Below are 12,170 nucleotides of genomic sequence, written 5' to 3'. Positions count from 1 at the left end.
CTCCTGTTATTTTAATCCCGGATTTCCGTCTCCATGCGGCCCTGAAAGCACCTAACCAGGCCTGCAGGGTGCAGAAAACCAGGTTTCATTTCCCATATGCAGCCACTAGATCCTGGCTTAGGAGAAGGCAACTGAACACAAATGAAGAGAGGGTTTTCCAGGGGGAAATCCCAGGGAATGTGCTCCAAGATGCATTTCACACTACCAAGGAACTGCGCTAACAGGCATGGAGGGAATCCACCCCTGGGATCTCAGTGAACCTCCACTCCCTGCACACTGCCACGTGGGTTGTGCTCTACAGAGCACGTGGAGCTCCGAGATGTGATTTCCAGCCCTTCCAAAGGTGGGGCTGGCCCCCGGTTCCACAGCAGGGGCTATTGGAAGCGCCGCGCTGGCTGGGGAGCCGCAGGGCAAGCTCTGCTTTGCTCTTACTGCGCAGTTTCTTCTGCCATTCCATCTCGTTGTGCAGGAAGGACGACTGGTCGAAGAAGTCACTGACTTTGCTGCCCTGCTCGTCCTGCTCCGTGGTGGTGAAGAGCCGGTACTTGGTCTCCTTGGTGAGGAACTCGCAGATGCCAGGCACCGGGAAGATTATCTGCTCCATGCTGCGGTCCAGGCGCACGATCTGCAGGAAGCAGGCAAGGGGGGGGCTGCGTCAGGTCCTGCTCCTGCCATGCTTCAGTTTCCTCTTTCCTAGACCCTGCTGTGCCGTCTCCTCTTCCCTCCCACTGCATCAGGATCCAAATGCTACCGGCCACCCCTCCATAACACTACACATGGACCCAGCAGAGGCAGCCCTGGCTGTGCTGGAGGGAAGCTGGGATACCATAACCCTACATATAACACTACAATATGGACCCCTATTGTCCATAACACTACAATATGGATCCCTATTGTCCATAACACTACACATGGACCCAGCAGACGAAGTCCTGGCTGTGCTGGAGGGAAGCTGGGACACCATAACACTACATATAACACTACAATATGGACCCATCGTGTCCATAACACAACAAATGGACCCAGTAGAGGCAGCCCAGGCTGTGCTGGAGGGAAGCTGGGACACCATAACACTACATATAACACTACAATATGGACCCATCGTGTCCATAACGCTACACATGAGCCCAGCAGAGGCAGCCCTGGCTGTGCTGGAGGGAAGCTGGGACACCGTGAACCCTTCCTGGCCCATCTGCGAGGGGATCCACGCCAACACGCAAGGATGGGGCTGCTGCATTGGCTGCATCCTGCTGCTGCTGGGGGCAGAAGGAAGGATCCAGGCACAGTTTGTTCCCTCAGCTCCTCACAGCCTCTGCTTCGCCTTCAGCTCTGCAGAGCAAAGACCCCGTCTGCTGCTTTGCTGGCACAGGGATGGGAAGGCTCCCAGTGCAAAGCAACTGGCACAAGGCAGCCAGAGCACACATGGGGCTCACCAGCCACACGCACATCGATAACCCAACAGCCAAAGGGCCTTGCCTCAATCTGGGATGTGTGTTTCTCATAATAGGCCAGTGGATCCTCCTCTTCCTCCTGCACAGGGGCCGACGACTTCAGCATCTGCGTCAGCTGCTTGTTATTTAGGCTGAGCTGGGATGTGGGAGAGGAGAGAGGATGAGCGTGGCCCCAGCCGAGGAGCCAGCTCCAGCTCCGATGCTGTGTTCCTCGGAATCTACCAAAGCTGATGAGGTTTCAGGGGAAAGCAAATGAATTAAAGCTTCTCTAAAGGGGCACAAGCCCTCCCCGAGGTGACAGACATTCAATTCCCTGCAGTAATTACATCCAAACTCTGCTAACCCACAAATTACAAACCAATGCCCATAAAACCCCAGGGAAATCATATTACTGCTGAATCTCATTTGGGATCTAAGGTAGATAGGCAAGAAACGACAGCAAAGGACTCAGCCTTTCCTCTTCTGAAGGGAAGGGGAGAAAGTGGGTGCCAGCAGGACCCCACCAGTGCCACCAGCAAGCTGGATATCACCCCGTGGCTGAGCCCCATAGACAGGGCTTAGTGCACTGCCTTTAGACTTGCAGCTTCAGCTGCAAGGGCACTGCTAAGTTTGTGTGCCTTTAGTCCTGCTGGGGGATACCAAACTCCATCAGATCTTAACCAACACAACCCAGGGTGGCTCAGCAGGGGTGGGAGGCTCTTGGCAGTCTCCTGTCAGGGTAGCTCAGAGGGGCTCTGCCTCCATTCCCGAGGCTTTTCCATACCATGGATGAGATGCCCTCCTCCTCTTCCTCCTGGATTCGCTTCACCGGCTTCAGGAGCTGCTGCAGGGACTTGTTGTGCCGGGACAGCTGGAAGAGGGACAGCGATAGCTGGGTGAGCAGGGGCTGGCTGTGAACACGGGCACGGGACATGGGATGCGCAGGGGAGCGGGCAGCCGGTGAGCCCAGGGCTTCCCATAGGAGCCAAAGTTCATCTCCCAGCCACGGCTCCCCAAGGAGCCAGCATGGCCAGAGGAGGTGTCAACAGACAGAAACGTGCAGTCAGTGAGTGGGAGCCCAGAGCCCCATGGGGAGCCCCATGGGCCCTGCTGTCACAGCTCGGTACCTGCAGCGCCAGGATATAAATGTTGTGGCCAACTTCCCGGGGGGAAACCTCGGCGTTCTCACACTCCTCCTCCTGCAGATAGGCCTTCTTAATGACATCCACCTGGAAGGCAGCACAGGCACAACGGGCTTGCCTCGTTTTCCTCCCCTGGCACCAAAGGGCTCTGGGAAGACCATTAGGCAAGGATGCTTGTGCAGCTGGCAGTGAGCAGCAGCATGGCAGAGGAGATGCTTACTGGCTTCAAACCAGAAACTGCACCAGGACCTGCAAGGGAGAAGAGCTCCAGCAATGGGGGGGCAGCCTGGGGGTGTTTCATTGTCAGCCCTTACCAGTTCCTGCGGGCGGAGGCTGATGAGGATCCGCTCGGCGTTCTCGCTGTCGTGTCTGCTCTCCATGAGGGCCAGGAGGAGCTTGGAGGCGTTGTCCTGCCGAGGAGAAGCCCCTGCTGAAGGGTGCCCACACAGGGATGCACGTGCATGTACCCCGAGGCTCTGCCTACCTTCAGCTGCAGGACCAGGTCCATGCGGTACTTGCAAAGGGGGCTGATGTCATTTAGGATGAGGGCTGTGATGATATCGATCCCATTGGACTCGTGGGTCACGATGCAGCTCTGCAGGAGCAATGCAATGTGGAAGCCCATGGATGCTGTCAATCTGCCCAGGTCTGAGATGGTGCCGTGCCTACAGCACTGACCCTGCCCCGTTTCCCTCCCTGGAAAAGGCCCTGTTTGCACCACTAAATTATTTAACCCCCATTTGCATCACTATTATCTGGCCAAGCAGTAGCCCATAAACCCGCATCATCACCATGCACCCCGGCATCCTCTGCTGCCCATGTCCTGCTCCTGTTCACATCCTGAAACCAAAACCTGCCCCTGTCCCTGCTGCTTTCCCACCCGTTCACCCCAAATCCTCCCTAAGGAATCCCAGATCAGGGGTGAAACACCCCAGGCATGCCGGGAATGACCCGGAGCTGCAGGGATACCCACAGACCTGGTTCTCATGGCAGGGCCCTTGGCAGTACTCGGTCAGGGTCTCCAGGGTCTGGGTGATGAGGGCCACGTTGTACTCGTTGATGTAGAGGCCCAGCAGCCCCAGCCCGCCCGTGGTGCTGCCACACATGATGTCCAGGAACTGCAGGGTCTCACACACCAGGTTGTAGTTGGTTTTGTTGTTCTGGCACCGGAGGAAGTTCTGCCGAGCAAAGCCTGTCGTTATGGGACTGAGCAGCACCAATCTGGGGGGGGTCCAGTCCTGCTCCCTCCCCTGACACCCCCTCCAGCTGCAGCTCAATGGGTTGGGGCTGCCCCTGTTAACATCCAGACCTCTGAGAGCAGCACTCGGCCCTACAGACACAGCTGTGCCATGCACAGCGCCTTCCACACCACCAGAAGTCATCCATTAGGGATGGAGCCTTTGCAGATGGGGAAACTGAGGCACGGAGTGGCTGGTGCCGCCCTGGACCAAAGTGGGGCAGAGCCCAGACCCCAGTCCCATGTCCTGATCCCCAGCACCCCATAACCAACCTGCAGGTCCCGGTTGTGGTTCTCACAGAGCAGTTGCAGGAATCGCAGGATGGGCTCCATGATCAGGACTGTCACCCCCATCTCGTTGTTCTGGCCTTGCTCCCCAGTGTCATGGCCCTTCCGAAACCCCATGGCCATCGGGTAGCGGGATGGGGTGCCGGGCATCAGGAACGTGTCTCCTCGTCCTAGAGGGCAACCCAAGCTCGTTTGCATCAGGCTATCCAATGAGACAGACACTGGCTCTCCAAGGGGATGTGGCCCCATCCATACCTTTGGTGCCAGGGTCAGGCTCATCTTTGTCCTCACGGGGCTTGTTCCCGATGTCACTCATGTTCACAGACACCGTAGACTTGGTCTCCTGCTGTGCCTTCTTCATCCGGTCATGCAAGACCTTGAAGAACTTCTCAGACTTCTTGTCACTGGTCATGAGGTTGTAAAAGGATTTCTGGAGGAGGGAGGGCACTCATTCACGTCTCCATCATGGGCTCCAAACTGCCCCTGCCTGCCCCTCTGCTTTGGTGGTCTCCAGCACTGAAGACCTCATCCAAGATAAGGTTTATTTCCATGCAACAGCCCTGGACATCACAGTCCTCTTGGATTGTGATGGTTCCCTGCTGCTGTGCTCCCCTTATACCCTATGGACAGAGCAAGCAGCAATCACAGCAGCTCCAGCATTGGAACCCCACTGCTTCTCTGCATGGCCAATTTCTCAGCTTCCCTGTGATAAATCAATCCGACCAACCCACAAGTCATCACCCAGAGCTGCAGCCCGGAGCCATTGCAGCAGTACCCGGCAGAGGGCATCAGCACCGCTCCAGAAACACCCTGCAACAACCTGCCCCTTCTCCCCAGCCAGTCACGGAGCCGGAAAACTCAAAACCAGGCCCATCTCCGCAGTTCCTCCTCTGCACGGCCACCAAACACATGCAAAGCACAGGGGCCAGCACAGAGCCGTGGCTGCCCCGTGCGCGCATCTTCCAAGCGCTGCGATCCTCCTACATCAATCCATGGTGCTCACCGCTGGGACCGGTACCCACCGCGCCACCCAGGGCTCGGTACCTGGATCTCGGTGTTGCCTCCGTCCAGCAGCCGGATGGCAAGCAGGATGCTCTCCTGGAAGATCTTCTCGTTCTTGGTGTTCATGATGAGGTCAGCCACCAACTTGGTGGCCCCTTCTCGGTCCAGGCGGCACTGGACGGCAGCGATAGCGGACCAGTCCTGGTCTCCTCCTGCATGAGAGGACACGGATGGATGTGATGCTGTGGAAGCGCAGGAGAACAAGCACAGCTAAATCACTGCCAGGGGCATCGCAGCCCCATCCCTTCATCATCTTCTACTCCCATGGAGGTGGGGGCATGGCAACCTGCTACAGACCTGATCCCACCCTGGCTCGGGAGCGGGGGATTCAAGGTGTGTGCGAGCAGCACAGAGAGGCAGGGAATGCACAGGAGAGGGGCACTCACCTGCCCCAGCAGCATCCATGATTTCCCCTTTGGAGCTGGATTTCTTGTTCTGCAGGTAGTTGTTAAGCAGCATTTTCCGCAGCAGGTTGCCCTGCCAAGATAAACGCACATCCCAAGTGTCCCAGCGGCAGGGCCAGCACCAGAGCAGGAGGTGGCTGAGCACCCTGGAAGCTGCACTGACAGGGAGCATGGCTGAGGACGTGCCACGGGACCACAGTGCTCACCCTCTCGCCGTACTTGTTCCTCTTCACCAGCATCTGCTGCAGTGTCCTCAGCACCTTGATACACAGCTTCTCCTCCGTCTCCATGAGGTCCTTGGTGTGCTGCACCAGCCTGGCACAACAGAGCCACCATCACACAGCTGAGAAGGACATGGGGGTCCCCACCACCCCTCCAGGCTGCAGGCACACACCGGGATGGACACCCCCGAAAGGATGAAGGTCTCCAGCCCTCCCCAGTACCCCCAGCAATTCCAAAGCATCCTCACTTGGACAGGAACCCTCCGCTCTCGCACCGCTGAAACGCCTCCGTCCCCTCCATGAAAAGCAGCTCTGGCCGATGGAGCACATCCACCAGGACAGAGAGCTCGGCCTCCACCAGCGGCTTCAAGCGATCCTCCAGGGCGTTGATGATGTCCTACAAGTCACAGCACACACCTTTAGGGCCAATGCGTGCCTAGGAGACACGAGCACGGGAGAGGGACCCCTGCAACGCCAGCACCATGCACTGAGCCACGCGACCTGCTCCGGCAGTCCCATACCTGCAGCTTCTCTATGATGTTCTTGTAGTCCCACTGGTTGGGGGTGGTGGAGACGCGGGGGAAGCTCCGTGTGGCCGCCTTGTAGCTGGACGTGTTCCTCTGCACGGTGCTGGTGGAGCTGCTGTTGAGCAGGGAGCTGACGTGGGCATCCAGGTCCATGGGCAGAGCGATGGAGCGGCTCTTGGCTGCGGGAGACAGAGCCAGGGTTGGGGATAGCCATGACCCATCTCGCCCTCACACGCTGCCTTGGGCCAGACACCTCTTCACCAGCTCTTCACTTGCAGCAGAGATTTGGGTTCAGTGCAAGAGTGAACTCCTCCAGCCTAGCGAGGGGTGGGGTGTTTCCATCCATCCATCCCTCCCCGCTGCAGCACCACAGTGCCCGCAGGTCAGATGTAGGATGGAGAGAGGCACCACCTCCACTTTTTGGTTGGGAAAGCCCAGCATGGAGATGCTGTAAGCGCCCGGCCTCAGATTACAGAGGGAAATCCCCACCCAGCGCTAACCACGAGCAATCCTTTCCACAGGGTGACTCAGTGCTGACAGCCCTGCTCCTGAGTCAGGCTGAGGGCAAAGTCCTGGTGAGGAAAACCATAAACGCTGGGTTTATTTCCAGGCCCTTCATCAGCAGGGATCTCCCAGCCAAGCCCAGGCTCCAGCTATCCCCAAGCCACCCTGCTCAGGCCTGGAGATGTAGCACATTCCTGGAGCCAAACCTCCCCATTCCCGGCTGGCAGCCTCCCACTGCTGTCCCTGCCAAGACCCACGGGAGGGATGCTGGCTCTTGCTCGCTGCTGGAGCTGAGGCAGCCGAGGGTGCTGCATCCTCCTGCTCGGTGGATGGGGAACGCAGGACCACTCTGGCTCCTTACCGACCATGGCCAGTGTGCGGATGCAGGCCTCCACCGAGCTCTTGTGCTGCTGCTGCAGCCAGGGGCACTCCAGCAGCCTCATGGTGGACTGGAGAAGCTGCACCACAATGGTCTGGTGGGTCTGAAGGAGAGAGCAGGCAGGTATCTATCAGTGCAGTGTGTGGCCAGACCTTGTTTCAAGGGCCTCAATGAGCTGCTTTCCTCCCCCACCCATGTCCTACCCATGCAGCACCTTATTACCTGCAGTGAGGTGCTGTTCTCCGAGAAGGGGGAGCTGAAGAAGGCATTGATGGTGTCCAGCACCACCGTCAGCACGTACTTCTCCAGGGTAGGGTCTGGCAGGCGTTTCTCTCGCTTCTTGCACATCTGTAAGGAGAAGGGAGGATGATGATGGCACCAGGGTGAGCAAAGTGTCCTGGCTGGGTGCTGCTGGCATAGAGCACTGCTGGGACCTTGCTGATGGATGTGGCTGGTGACACAGCTCCTGGGTCTATACCAGAGAGCCCTGGCTGCTCCCCATCCCCTCATGTGGCAGGTACAGGAGTCCCCCTGGTGCCCATGCCCCAGCGGCATCAACCTCTCCCCATCCACCCAATACAGCAGCCACTGTGTCCCTCCCACCCAACGCTCCCCACGCACCCGGGCCATGTCCAGGGTGAAGTTCTCAAAGAGAGTCCAGATGTGGTTGCTGGTGTAGATCTCCTTCATCTCCACCTCCGTGTCCACATAGCAGTGATTGACGAAGTTCACATAGGCCATCTTCACCTGCGAGGAGGGAGGGAGGGAGCAGGGACACCATCAGGAGAAGCCAACCAGTGCAAAGCCACTGGCACCTCCTCCCTGGGCGCCCTGTACCTCCGTGATGCAGTCCTCGTGGGTCACCACCCGCACCACGTCCTCCAAGGGCAGCAGGGACGTGCACTTGATCTCTGTGTAGACGTTCTTGCCCTCGGCGCAGGCAGCCAGCAGGTCCACCAGTGAGATGTGGTACATGAGCGGGCTGTTCTCCTCCACGCCATCCCTGGCTGCTGTCATCATCTCCAGCAGGGTAGCCAGCGAAGCCTTGTCGTTGTAGAAGACCACCACATCGTCCCCAGCGTTGGTAAGCTGCAGGGAAGGGTCAGTGGTCACCGCTCCAGAGAAGGAGGGTCACAAACCTCACGAGGCCAAAACAGGGTGATGAGAAGCAGCAGTGGGGAAGGGCAAAAGGATGGGTGCATTTATAAGGAAAAGCAGGCATTTGTAGCGAAACCCAAAATCACAGCTTCTGAGACCCCAGACTGGTTACTGGCTCTCAGACCATGCATTAAGCTCCTGGAGATGTTTCCTACTCCAGGAAGAAGCCAACCGTGCACCTCCCAGCACCCAGACCCTGCTCCACCCCATGCTGATGCCCCACAGGCTGGGGGGAGAGGTGCTCACCTCGGTCATGATCATGTCCTGGCACTTCTTAACGTACTTGCCCTCAGCCTTGATGATGGTGTGCAGGAAGTCGAGGTACTGCACGTGGCGGCCGTGCGTGGCCACGCAGTGGATGAAGTGCTGCGGCACCGTCTCGTTGATCTCCGAGCAGAGCTGGTAGTTGTTGAGGAAGATGTGCTGCATCGTCTCAGCCTCCAGGAGCTGTGGGACAAGGGAGCAGGGTGAGGACAAGGGGTTGTGAGGAACAACCTCCATCTTCTCCCACCACCTCCTCTTGGCTTTGGTATCTCGTGCTCCCAGCCCCAGGAGCGATGCTGAATTTGCTGCCTGCGACCACCCTTTGGTCCCTCTCCTTACCCCTGGGGTCAGGAACAGGTTGAGGTGTTTGTGCAGCAGGGCCTGGTTTTCCTGATTGCCAGCACAAAACTTCTGCAGGAACTGGTGGGTGAACTTGAGGATCTCCATCATCTTGGCATCACCCTGAGGGAGGGCAGAGAACAGACATAGCCAGAGCCATTGAGGGATGGAGAGCATCAGCATCAGGCTGACCAGCAGGACACAACTCCTTGTCCTGGGCACTTCAGGACCAGCCAGCTTGTGCCCCCACCCACCTTCTCATAAGGGATCTGCAGCAGATCCAGCATCACTTTGTGGGCATCCATGTTCTTCAGAAGGCGCTGCTGCTTCTTGCGCACTTGCTCTCCGACCCCGCACATCTTATTCAGCCTCTCCAGGATCTGAGGAGAGAAGGACCAAGGCAGAGGGGAATTGAGCCTGGGAGCCCATCCAGATGGCCACCAGCACTGAGCTTGGAATCTCCTTCCCTTTGTGTCCATGCACTCCTGCCAGCCCATGCAGATGCCACTGGCCATGCCTCCAGGACAGCCCTGGGGACATGCCTTGGGCTCACTCACCCCTTTGACTATCTGATAGTTCTCACTGCTCTTCTCTCCTGGAGCAATGACCTCTTCATCAGCAGCAAGCTGCAAGGGGACAGAAACAGCATCAGGGTCCCGCTGCACCTCTCCAAAGCCTGGGGCAAACCTACGCCCCATGGGACCCTCCATGACCCTCCTCTGCCATGGCCCATTGAGAGGAGTTAGGACTTGGGCTGATGTGAGCAGCACTTCCACCTCCCAGTCCTCTCCCCTCCAGTTCCCAGGGTCTGGCTCAGGGCTCTCACCTCCTTCTTCTCCTTCTTGTTCCCCTCCACCGTGCTGTCCCCTTTGCTGCTGCCCTTCTTGTCCACCCAGAGCTCCGATTTCTCCACCATCGTGCGGAGTTTGTCCAGCTCTGACTTGATCACTTTGTAGTTCTCAACATCCTGGGCTGAGATCAGGAGCTGAACCTGCAGCGACATTCCCAGGGCATGAACCCCATTCCCCTCCTCCCCAGAGGAAAGGGGCCAGGACCCATCCCATGCCCTGTACCCCCAGCCACATGTATGGCCTTAGCGGTGCTCCAGAGCAGCATCCCATAAGGGTTACCTGTTTGAAGGTGTGCAAGACCTCCTGCCTCTGGCTGAAGTGCTTGAAGAGGAGCTGCAGGGAGCCGGAGATGAGCGGTGGGTAGTCATGCATCGTCAGGTGGATCAGCACTCGCAGAAACATCCTCCCTCCCTCGTCATCCACCTCTAACATGCTGCTTGTCTTCCTGAAGCCAGGACGAGAGTGCTTGGTGTTAGCAGCCACATGGGAGCTTGCAAGCACGCAGTCACCCCTTGGGGCTGATGGGCAGAGCTGCATGAGCCTTTAGAGCCTCATCTTCCTCATCACCTGCAGCCTTCAGCCTCGGCAGTATGGACAGGAGAGGAAGAGCCCTATGGCCAGGCTAACTATGCACCGGAGGGGCAGGGACTCACCCCACACCGAACATGGCTTCTGCGTGCTCGCCGATCCGCTCCAGGTTCATGGCTGCGGCTGAAGGGAGAGGAAAGGGAGGTGAAAGGGGTGGCCAGCATGATCCCTGTGCAATGGCAGAGTCCTGCAGGAACCAACCCGGCTCCCTGGGCCCTGCTCCGAGCATCCATAAAGGACACGGGACACCTCATCCCATCTGCAGGAGCGGTGGAGAGCTGCTGGAGCCATCACCTCCACCGCCTGCATCCCCCGAGCCTGCGGGGTTTGCAGAGCTGAAGGTGCACCGGGAGCAAAGTGGAAGAGTTACTTGTGGAGTCAAAGGCTGGAGCCGTCCCATCGGCTGCGCTGTCCTGCATGGGGTAGACCTCCACAAACTCCTTCTTGAAGACAGAGAGCAGGTAGGAAATCCTGTAGTCCAGCCGCACATTCAGGATGAACTGGCAGCAGCAAAGGAGAAGATGAAAGCAAAAGTGAGTGCCCTGCTCATGCGAGCTGTCCTCTGCATCAGAAAACCATGTCTTCCCCACACCACCCCATCCCTCAGGTCCACAAAGCTTCTCCCTCCCCACCGGCTCCAACCTGCAAGATCTCCAGGATCTTCAGCTTGGTCTCCATCACCACAATGTTCTCGTTCTCAATGCTCCTCCCTCTGTCCACTTGCTCTGGGGCAGACCCAGCACTGAGGCTTGGGGGGCTGAAGATGGACTGTTTTCTGCTCAGCACCATGGTGGACATCATCTGCCCAACACCCTGGATCGACCTCCGCACATTCTTCCCTGCAGAGGCAGCCGCAATGGGCAGAATTAATGCAGACGGAAAGGGATCAACAAAAGGACCCATTTAGACTGGAAAATGCTGCAGATGTTAATCAGAGCATGAGTAGGAGGGACTGGCCGAGGGCTCAACACCTCCTGTCTCCCAGGTCAGACCCAGGCAGAGCTTCCATGGCAGCCAAAACTGGAAAGCACTGGGCAAGCCATGGAAAACACCTTCCTGCAGGACCATGGCTGGTTATGGAGCAGGGACTCACCCGTCACCTCGTCATTGTAGACCGCCTGCATCATCAGCTGGGGGTTTTGGACACAGTCAATGATGCCCAGCAGCGTCCGCGTCAGGCGCAGCAGCTCACTGAAGCTGTAGAAGCCGAAGTAGATGAGGTTGTGGGCAAGGCTGACGACCTGGGGAAGGACAAGGCAACTCCAGCCCTCGCCGCGCTCGGGGCTGAGCAGAAGACACAAACCCGAGGAGAGGGATGCCAGCACGGCCACCCCGTCAAGAGGCAGTCATTGCCAAACCCTGTTGCATCCCGCAACGTGCCAGTGACACCGTCGGGACTCGCACCTCGAAGGTGAGCTTGTTCTTCTCCTCGTTGGCGAAGGGCACGGCCTCGCTCACCACATTGTTGAGGTAGTCCTCCACAAACTCCATGGTGCTGGCAAACTTGTTCTTCTTGTCGTCACGTGAGACGTTGAGGTTGGAGTCATAGCTGTGAATGGAGACGATGGGGATAAGCTGGGTGAGATCCTTACAGCCTGCCTGGAAGGAACACTGTGCAGGCAGAGGTGATGCTCACAACTGTGATGGAGCCCACTTCCTTCCAAGGGCTGAGATCTACCAAAGCCACCCCACAAATGCCCTCCTCCCAGTCCCTGCTAAAGCCAAGCCAGTCCCTACACTGGATGGCCTCTGCCCTGTCCCTCAAAGCTGCTGTGA

The 12,170-nt window shown here is 58.0% G+C and overlaps 1 protein-coding gene across 1 annotated transcript in view; it reads right to left on the bottom strand.

Annotated features, from left to right (window-relative positions):
• Window positions 1-12,170, bottom strand: part of ITPR3 (inositol 1,4,5-trisphosphate receptor type 3) — a 36,490-nt gene that overhangs the window by 6,304 nt on the left and 18,016 nt on the right. Inside the window, exons 20-48 of the mRNA XM_057423550.1 lie at window positions 11,799-11,943; window positions 11,488-11,635; window positions 11,037-11,233; window positions 10,765-10,894; window positions 10,460-10,517; window positions 10,086-10,251; window positions 9,782-9,946; window positions 9,513-9,581; window positions 9,210-9,335; window positions 8,956-9,078; window positions 8,599-8,799; window positions 8,032-8,283; window positions 7,816-7,941; window positions 7,417-7,542; window positions 7,177-7,297; window positions 6,306-6,490; window positions 6,033-6,181; window positions 5,770-5,878; window positions 5,546-5,636; window positions 5,142-5,311; window positions 4,353-4,527; window positions 4,083-4,267; window positions 3,550-3,750; window positions 3,057-3,167; window positions 2,887-2,982; window positions 2,558-2,659; window positions 2,215-2,301; window positions 1,477-1,587; window positions 433-625 (exon numbers count right to left, since the gene is read on the bottom strand). Coding sequence (XP_057279533.1) covers window positions 433-625; window positions 1,477-1,587; window positions 2,215-2,301; window positions 2,558-2,659; window positions 2,887-2,982; window positions 3,057-3,167; window positions 3,550-3,750; window positions 4,083-4,267; window positions 4,353-4,527; window positions 5,142-5,311; window positions 5,546-5,636; window positions 5,770-5,878; window positions 6,033-6,181; window positions 6,306-6,490; window positions 7,177-7,297; window positions 7,417-7,542; window positions 7,816-7,941; window positions 8,032-8,283; window positions 8,599-8,799; window positions 8,956-9,078; window positions 9,210-9,335; window positions 9,513-9,581; window positions 9,782-9,946; window positions 10,086-10,251; window positions 10,460-10,517; window positions 10,765-10,894; window positions 11,037-11,233; window positions 11,488-11,635; window positions 11,799-11,943 — 4,118 coding nt within the window. The remainder of the gene's footprint in view (window positions 1-432; window positions 626-1,476; window positions 1,588-2,214; window positions 2,302-2,557; window positions 2,660-2,886; window positions 2,983-3,056; window positions 3,168-3,549; window positions 3,751-4,082; window positions 4,268-4,352; window positions 4,528-5,141; window positions 5,312-5,545; window positions 5,637-5,769; window positions 5,879-6,032; window positions 6,182-6,305; window positions 6,491-7,176; window positions 7,298-7,416; window positions 7,543-7,815; window positions 7,942-8,031; window positions 8,284-8,598; window positions 8,800-8,955; window positions 9,079-9,209; window positions 9,336-9,512; window positions 9,582-9,781; window positions 9,947-10,085; window positions 10,252-10,459; window positions 10,518-10,764; window positions 10,895-11,036; window positions 11,234-11,487; window positions 11,636-11,798; window positions 11,944-12,170) is intronic.

The sequence above is a fragment of the Pezoporus wallicus genome, unplaced genomic scaffold, assembly GCF_028554395.1.
Source record: "Pezoporus wallicus isolate ANWC-B61680 ecotype Strahan unplaced genomic scaffold, APGP_CSIRO_Pwel_v1 contig_13071, whole genome shotgun sequence".
Taxonomy (NCBI): domain Eukaryota; kingdom Metazoa; phylum Chordata; class Aves; order Psittaciformes; family Psittacidae; genus Pezoporus; species Pezoporus wallicus.
This window is presented reverse-complemented; position numbering and strand designations above follow the sequence as displayed.